The sequence below is a fragment of the Tachysurus fulvidraco genome, chromosome 12 (genome assembly GCF_022655615.1).
Source record: "Tachysurus fulvidraco isolate hzauxx_2018 chromosome 12, HZAU_PFXX_2.0, whole genome shotgun sequence".
Taxonomy (NCBI): Eukaryota; Metazoa; Chordata; class Actinopteri; order Siluriformes; family Bagridae; genus Tachysurus; species Tachysurus fulvidraco.
In genome coordinates, this window is record NC_062529.1 from 6361167 (window position 1) to 6370839 (window position 9673).

The following is a 9673-nucleotide window of genomic DNA, read 5'->3' on the forward strand; positions in this document are numbered from 1 at the left end:
GAAAGCCGTTGCTTTTTAACAGTCTGTACTAAGCGGATGGCTCTGCTTTATAGAAGCGCAGGTTGTCTGGTAGTTCAGCCGATTCAGCTTTCTCAGTTCACTTCAATCTTGTCTTCTCTTTTGGTTGGTATGTCGCCTTTGTTTTTAAAAGGTGTTGCACAATGCATTCTTTTTCACTGGAAAATGCTGCGCTATATTTATCATTATCAGATTGTCATTTCTATATTTTTTTTTTAAATCAAAAGATGATGTTCACCTTGGTCCAAGACGTTCAAAGTCAGTTAATCAGTTAAGATATCTACTTTACTTTCGATACAGTGTCATTTTTGCACTGATGATAGTCATTTTTGCACCACCAAACTGATTTATTTCAGGTTTTATTTCCTATTTCACGACGTTCAATGTGTCAAAACTTGACACGCGGTTAGTATTTGGTGGCATCGCCTTATAATTGTTTGAATTGGTGTAGCCTTCTTCAAGCTTCTCACTTTATTTTGCTGGAAACGTTGCTCATTCCTTCTGACAGGACTGGTGTCGCTTAGTCAGGGATGTGAGCTTTCTTACTCGGTCGTGCTTCTTTCAATTCAGCTCACAATTTGTCTCTGGGATTCAGGTCAGGGCTTTGTGATGGCTACACTGGTCATGGAGTAAGGGCTTCTTCCACAAAAGATAGTCTTCTAACACTTTTCAATGTTGAAATCATTTAATAGTTGATATATATATTTGGTTCCTGATGCCTTTAACTTCTTTACTACTTTCTTTATTATCACGGGGTTCACTTGAAGCTTCGGTGTGGTCATACGATTATTATATTTGTTCATGCTACATTCAATTGTTGGGAAAAACACAGACGGATAGGATTTTCTCATGCTAGGCTCTCGGCCCTTTCACAGCCAACTCCTTGTTAAGACAAAAATATTTCTTGCACTGTTTTAAAGAGCAGTGCATGTAAATCTTTTTTTTTTTTTGACCAATTGGGATTCTGATCTCTTAAAAATGTTGATAAAACCAATCTGTCTGTAATGTATTGTTTTAAATTAAACTCTTTGAACAAAGTATACATACTAATAGGTCTGTCATAAAACATTTACACTAAGCTGAAATGTGTGTAGATAGGAAAAATAGAGTTTGAATATTGTTAGCCTTGGTGTATGTAAACTTACCGTATATGTACTCAGTAACGTATATGTACTCAGAGTAAGTGTTGGTTTTTTTGTTGAAGGAATAAAGGAAAGGTTAACTGAAACTCCTCTGCTAGTTTTTACATAACAGAAGCTAATCCCACATCACTTCAGCATGAACCCAAGTCTTAACTATATGTTGCAATGCTAAATCCTTTTAGCTGATTGCCCCTTAAAGCATGTTAATTGTGATAGACCTATAGCACATACTGTATTTGCACACATGGGGCAGTTAGACAAACAATACCAGAAGAAAAACTAACAATTAAGACAGATGGAAAACCCCCGCAATATGACAGGACATTCAGGCTACAATTAGTGGGAGAGAGAGAAGGGAGGGGAGGGAGAGAGAGAGGGGGGGGTGAGAGAGGGGGAGATGGGGGAGGGAGGGAGGGATGGGGGAGAGATGGGGGAGGGAGGGAGAGAGAGAGAGGGAGGGAGAGAGGGAAGGAGAGAGGGGGGGAGGGAGAGAGAGAGATTTATAAAATATTTTTATAACATTTTGCATAAATAGTGTCGATGTACATTTAAGTGAATGCATGTGATGGATTTTAAATGTGTTTGCCATTCTGAAAAATGCTCTTAATGCTGAATTCGCAATAACAACACTTCTTATAATGAACTGAAATCAAGACTCTTAGACTTCTTCCCTAAATGCTAAATTCCATATAGAACCAAAGGTTAGAAAAGTACCGGTTTGCTTTCTTTATGTATTTATTCATTCATTCATTTTTCTATTTTTTCTAGTGGATCGGTATAGGCTTGGTGACTTAACCTTATAGCCAATGGCATAATACTATGTGCAGGGTAAAGCAGCACCGCCCACTCCACCTGATCCTTTGGATTAGCGAAACAGAGAAGGAGGGAGGGAGGGAGGGAGGGAGGGAGGGAGGGAGGGAGAGAAAGAGAGAGAGAATGCGGGAGGGCGTGAAGGAGGGAGGGAAGCAAGAAGGGAGGTTGTACACACTGCTATTATGAGGAAGTAAGTTTGAGTAATTAGATACCTGGCTGTAAATTTTCTTCCCAAGGAGTAAGGAGGGGGAAAAAAACAAGGGAGGGAGGTACAGAGGCATAGGTAACACGGTGTGACGCACTCTACACGAAGCCACACAGATTTTCACAAAGACAGCACTGAACTTTCTCTGGTAGACCTACAAACTGTTGCATGTTTTCAACCAGAAGGAAGAAGTCACAGAGGCCGGGAGTCTTGCCATGCGGAAAATGCACGCCAAGGATATTTCTGGACTCGTTTTCATTCAAAGCTTGAAGAGAAGTATAACTTTTTAGCTTCCATAAAGATTATCGAAACTGCCAGTGCTTTGTAAACACGATTGATTTGATATGGGCAGAGCTGTCAGCTGAATGAAGCCCTAATCTGTAGCACTGGAATGTCTGCTATTTGTTGGAAGACCTAAAAATGTCATGTGGTGGAAAAGGTTCACGCTAATGTTTTGACAAGCACACAGTTTGAATACAGCTTTATCTGCCAAAAGGAAACAAGATAAGAGGGGATTTTATTGAGGCTATAATCGTAGCCCTCCTGAAGTGGGCAAGAACAAACAGGGGATTTGCTCTGACAAAAGACTTCTGTTTTCTCAACCAAATGAGCTCTTTGTGACACTGACTGGATACACAGGGGTGATCCAACAGTGGTATTTTAAGTGGATTCGGGAAAGCTGTTAAACCCCTATCATGGAGGGGAGCAATTCATCTGGGTCATTACTCCATAAGTTATTAGCCTCACCTAGGTTTGCAAAAAGAGAATCTCAGCAGCAATCCGGGGAAAATACTGTGCTAAAGTCGTTCCGGACGTTGCCCAAGGAAGAGACGTATCCACACCCTACTAACCATAGTGATATTAATACCAGCTGTGTCAGTGTTGGTTCTCCGAATGAAGAAGTTCCACAGAGCTCTCCTTTTCTTGATTGGAGAAGGCCCTTTTCTTCCTTTGCTCACTTAAACTCAGATGTAGTTCAGGTCACCAGAGTGGAGACCTACATTGACAATGAAAATGAAGAGGAGAAAGTTATTGACATTGAAAATGACGAGGAGAAAGTTACTGAGAAATCCTCATCTCTTGAACAGAACTGGGATCTGCATCATCATGGAAGGGAGAGTTATTTTTCTAAGACACACTCCATACTATCTGAGTTGACAAGAGGAGATGACAGATCTCTTCCGAACAGGACGTGGTCTATTGAGAGTTCTGACAGAAAGCAGGAGTCATCTCCTTACACAGTAGATGATTTTCGACACAAGATTTCACCTAAAGGACTTCTGGCGGATTCTTATCAAAACAATGGCGATGGACAAAGAGTTTCTCCATACAGGACTGAAGACTTTCTTCACGTTTCTCCATCCAATATTGAGAGCTCTCCTTACATTTCTGAGCTTAAGCTATCTACAGAGTCTGAAGCTAAACCAGCAGAAGATGGGAATGTTTTGGACTCCAGGTTGCATTCAGAAAAGCAAATTTCCCATGAGGAAGAGAGTTGCGGAACAACTACACCAAATATGAGTTTCACCAGTTCAGAGACTCGCAGCTCTATGGCTGTTACCTCTCCAAGCTCCACTGTCCAACCAGGAGGTGACATGACAAAGGACACTTTATGGACGGATCAGAAAGCGTCCCAAAATGATCCTGTTCCAGGTGCTACATCTCCTACACAAGTCATCACAGAGGACATGCCTGCCACCAAGAACACTACATCAATCCCATCCACATCTCCTACTCACAAATCGCTCTCTACAACATCAGTCAAGGAACCATTCCAGATGCCAGCACTGTTCAGCGGTGTACGGGTACTAAAGAAAGGTGCCGTTGGAGACGATCGAGAGACCGTGTCTGAAATCAAGCAAAAAGATCCAGACCGGGCAATGCTGAGCCTGAAACAGCATGTCAACAAAGCCAAACTCAAACAGCATCAAACCAGCACATCCACACACAAAAAGGGAACTGATCCCAAAGCTGGGGCTGAGTCCAAGAATCAGTGGCGGCGAATGTTAAATTTTGACGAAACCCGCAATGAGGAGAACATAGAAAAAGAGCCCAAGGGCAATGAAGGCCTCAATACAGGAGAGAAATTACAAGCACAAGATACGTCAGGGGAGTCCTTCAAGTTTTTGTCTGGTTTTAAGCCCCTTTTTAAGGACAGTGTCGGAGACACTTCGGTTGACGTAGAGGCTGTCAAGAAGAAAAGAAAAAATGACAGAGAGCTACTGAAGTCCATCTTTGAGAAACAACCAAGCAAATCATTGAGCATTGACAAGAGTCCAGAAGTATGTATCACTCAGAATTTGTTTACCTGTACAAACAACGATGAACAAAGATGGTCCTTGAATTACATTCTTGAATAGTTAGGAGAAACGCACAGTCTAGCTATTATTTTCTGTCTTAAGTGTTGCTATGGTGTAACTATTAAATGTCTGATTAACTGTTTAATGTCCATATTAGTGTCATAGAGCTGTGAAAAGTGAAAGTATGAAAAAAATTGACAAGCAGTGAGATTCGTATTGAAAGTTTCTTTGAAGCATTTTACCATTATATTAAGTCCATCTCATGGAATATTCATTCATTCATTCATTTTCTACCGCTTATCCGAACTATTCTGGGGTCATGGGGAGCCTGTGCCTATCTCAGGCATCATTGGGCATCGAGGCAGGATACACCCTGGACAGAGTGCCAACCCATCGCAGGGCACACACACACTCTCATTCACTCACACACTCACACACTACGGACAATTATCCAGAGATGCCAATCAACCTATACCATGCATGCCTTTGGACCGGGGAGGAAACCGGAGTACCCGGAGGAAACCCCCGAGGCACGGGGAGAACATGCAAACTCCACACACACAAGGTGGAGGTGGGAATCGAACCCCCAACCCTGGAGGTGTGAGGCAAACGTTCTATCTCATGGAATAGATTATTATAATATATAATTTAAATCCTGTTTTCAAATCCGCAGCTTTTGAAACACTACATACATTTCACTAATCATAAAATGCACTGTTAGGTTTTTAGTTGCTACGTAGTTGCTGTGAGCAAACATTTTTATAAAAATAGGCCGTCATAATAATATTAAATAGGCCGTCATAATAGCAATAACTCCAGCTTGTGTAAAGGCTTTATATTTGCACTTCACAGTATCATGATTGCATCACACCTCTAGGTTTGGATTATTCATTCCTGCCTACACCCTGTTTCTGGAGTTTGCATGTTCTCACCTTGATTGAGGTTTCCTCCAGGTTGTCTGGTTTCCTCCCCCAGTCCAAAGACATTCATTGTAAGCTGACCGATATGTCTAAATTGTCAGTGGTGTGTGAGGGTGTGTGTGATTGTGCCCTGTGATGTACTCCCATCCAGGGTGTCCATACCTTGTGTCTTGAGTCCCTTGGGATAAGCTCCAAGATCCCTGTGACCCTGGTAGAAGTGGTACACAAAACGGATGGCTGGATGAATCACCATGTGCGATTCATTGGAAAAATAAAAAATAGAAAAATATCCTTCTATAATAAATAAACTCAAACTGTGTTCCAAAGGAACTGCACACGATGCACAATGCACTATGTACTCTACCAGTGGAAGACGTGGAAACATTTTTTTAAAATCACAGATGACATCTAATACACGTAATGTGAGGCTGGTAGCATTAACAGTGTGCAATTAACTTTTAAAACATTTGAAAAAAAATCAGTGGTCTAATTTAAAAAAAAAAAAAAAAAAAAGCATTTTGTAAGCTGTCTTGTCCACCGGCGTGTTGTCATCTGGCTTGAAAATGTTTTCTCATCCAGCATCAGCACCTGGTAGCCCGGCCCCTTCTCCACTACTTAAGCTACGAGTGTTACACTTTGTAATCGGGTATAAGTACAATTTGGGATGTACCTTCAGGCTTTCCTTTCATTTCCCGTATCTGTTACTAGTAGGTTTTTTTTTGTAGCTGTCTGGATACCTAAGTTGCATCATAGAGAAGATTTTTTTTTAAGAAAAACCCCACCCTGGTAGACTCACAGCATGAATAGGGGTAAACCTTTTTATAACATTATGAGAAAGCACTTACAACTCTACAGCCAGCTGTTATATAAAAGAGAAGTGATGGGACAAAACCTGGGTATTTCAATCAGTTTCTTGCTTGGTTTCTATCAGTTTCAGGAATAAATGATCTTTTAAAACGCATCTCATTAATGAGGGCTTGATCTATGACCCTTACATTGATATCTTTTTAAATCCCAGACTGAGCTCTCCTCTCCCGGAGAAAGTGAGGACAGGACTCCCGGGAGACTTCAAGCAATATGGCCACCACCTAAGCCTAATGATGAAGTGGAAAAAGTGGGACTCCGTTACACCGAAGCAGGTAGGGTGGTGTATTAAAGAGCAAGCATCGATCTATGTACAGAAATCTACACTTCTCTTTCTGTTGGCTTTAGCAACAAACATTCCTCAGTTTTGCATTTGAACTTAATTCTAAGCTGCCGAATGGGAGCAACTTTGCTTCGGTGTGGCAGATGGGTAGAAGTATATGACACAGTTGTATTTTATGATTAAAGTAGTCTACCGCATATCTGCACCCTTTAAAGTATCTGCTAGATGACATTTAGATTTCAATTCAAGAATAGTTTTTCATCCAGTAGAAAATATAAACAGCATTAACACATCCGCATTAACACCTTAGTAGTTCATCCACTTGTGAAGTTTAAAAGGGGGGCAAAAGGGCACAATGAAGGGCAAATCCATCCTTCTCACCCTGCTATTACTGATGTAGATATTGTGTAGACTCATACATGAGCATTGTCCTGATTTCACCTTAAACACCAAACATCACTCATCATTCTTTTGGTGAATTTGTATCAAAAGTCGGTTTCTTCTGGACAGAATTCATGTTTCCTCGAAAAATCCAACATATTGAAGATCTTCTACGTCCGTCTTTTCCCGTTAGGGGTCGCCACAACGAATCATCTGTTTCCACATAGCTCTATCCTCGGCTTCCTCTACTCTCACACTTCGTGTCCTCATTTAACACATCCATACTGTACTGTATATCTCTGCTTTGGCCTTCCTCTTCACCTCTTACCCGGCAGCTCCATCTCCAACATCCTTCTACCAATATAACCAGTGGTGTAGTCTAGTTTTTTGTAGTGAGTATACTGTGATTTTTCCCCCCCTCCCAGCCTCATACGCACCCATCCTAGAGCGACACCCCATAGGCACCACCACACTCACTAATGCATAAAATATGCATCTACATGTAATTTAGAGCATTATTAAAGACTGCTTATGTGTTATCAACATTCCAATTTATTATAAGCAACAAAAGACAGTCAGCTGATAAAACCTGTGCTCCAGGTCCCATATTCATATAACATTTAAGGCTAAATGTAGCTCTTAAAGGTAAAGTTCACCCAAAAATGAGAATTGTGTAGTTTCTTTCTTCTGTTTAACACAAAAGATGATATTTTGAAAAATGACACAATTTTCATTTTTGGATGAACTATACCTTTAAGAGCTACATTTAAATGTTATATGGATATGGGACCTGGAGCACAGGTTTTACCAGCTGTCAATGTTCAATGTACATTTAAGAGTGAACAATAAACATTTGTTCAGTTTTATCACCAACACTCTGTCATTGCAGAATATTATGAACTGAATGAACTGGTAGTTTACAAAGCTTTCCAAATACATTTGTACTCGGGCTGTGGGTGAAATGTCACCCGAAACTACTGCAGCTTTAGGCGCAGGATTCCGAAAACACTCAGAGTGTAGTTTTAGTCTGCTTTCGTTTCATATCTTCTTTTACATTACTTAGTTAATTTCACATTTGCACCAAAAAACCCACGGAAGCCCCAATGGTCCAAAAATGTTAGTGATTCACAATCGCTACCACAGTCTGTGTTCGCAACTATGAATGAAAGTTCTGTCACAAAACGATATTGTTACGTATCCTCACGCTTTTTAAGTGGGTATACGGAAATCCTTGGCCTTTCCTAGTGGGTATACGGCGTATACCTGCGTATCACGTAGACTACACCACTGAATATAACCATCTCCCTCTTCTGTACATGTCCAAACCATCTCAATCTAGAGAAGATACAAAATACAAAAGTAGGGCACCAAGTATTTGATGCATTTCGTAGTAAAATTAACTTGGAACTTTTGCACACATCAAATTAGACACTTATTTCGATTGTTAAACCGCTAACGTCATTAGACTTATGCTACATTCACACATACAAGGAAGTCATCTGTAGCCATTGCTAATACTAGTTGCCCTAGTAATGATGTTTATGAATGGGTGGTGCAACTACCATTCTACCTGAATAAACAAATCAGATTTCTTGACATTAAAACTAAATATTCTAGAAAGAGATTTGGCATATGTGTATAAAATTGATCATATATCATATGACATGAGACGAAGCTAAAGCAGCGTGTGCTCTTTTACACAGATCACATGCGCTCTACTGCATTCATGCCTGATTTGTGGTCACTGTACTAAGTCGCTCCATATTTGCCTAAAGTTAAATTCTCAAATTTTTCGCATCGTTTTACATGCCCACATCGTTTTACATGCCCACATCTATTCACCGACGGACACTGTCGCTCATGTCACCAGAAGTCTTCAGCTCTGACTAAAAAACAGATGATCTCCGTTGGCTTTGTCTCTGTGAGTCAATGAATGTGTGAATGTAGCTTTACATGAAGATTTGGGAAGCTGAGAACATTTTCTGTAGTCTCTGGAAACATTTCATTAAGATGAAATCTTGAATCATTTGAATCAGTCCAGTTAAATGATTCATGCACATTTACTCACCTACTGGATAAATTACACGGTTTGCCCCAACGTGTAACTTGATCATGCCACAGCTTGAGCAGTGTAAAATAGCTAATAATTATTGCTCTATTTGTTCAACATTATATGCTTGTATGTTTATGCTTAGAACTATTTCTTTTCACAGCTCAACACAAACTCCTACTAGTAGTACAGACTGTTAGATTACTAGATCATTCTCTTAATAAACTTAGTGCAAATCTCAGCCGTGACTAAAAGGATTCACATACAGGATTTTGAATTCACTCAATTAAAAAGCACTATGAAGGTTTACTGAACCGCTGGCACAACTCTCAGTCAGACTAAACTCTCACAAATAAACATATAATGTACAAATATCAGTTCATATAGATAAATCATGTCTAGCGTCCGGAAGGGCTCTGTAGAGTCAGTTAGTCTTTAGTGTTTAGTTTAAGTATAGAGCAAATCAATTGCCCCTATAAAGTTCAATAACAGTTCAACAATTAGAAAAAAGATCATCATATTATGTAATTAACGGAGAAGTTACAAATTAAAGGAAAATCCGGTGGCTTTGAGGACAGGTTCGGGGCCAGTTTTTTTCCCCACACCCATAATTCTACACTAGAACCCTGATGTTTCACTAATACGTCACTGTCTGTAATCACACTGCAGTTGATTGTATATTAGTGACGGGAAGTTC

The 9673-nt window shown here is 40.2% G+C and overlaps 1 protein-coding gene across 3 annotated transcripts in view; it reads left to right on the plus strand.

Moving 5' to 3' along the window:
- LOC113660284 (formin-like) overlaps positions 1-9673 on the plus strand; it is an 88488-nt gene that overhangs the window by 17191 nt on the left and 61624 nt on the right. For 2 of the 3 annotated variants that reach the window (XM_047821335.1, XM_027173643.2), the window contains one exon: positions 6417-6537. In XM_047821335.1, coding sequence (XP_047677291.1) covers positions 6417-6537 — 121 coding nt within the window. Of the gene's footprint in view, positions 1-2153; positions 4461-6416; positions 6538-9673 lie in introns of those variants that run through there. The other variant, XM_047821336.1, reaches the window with a different exon arrangement.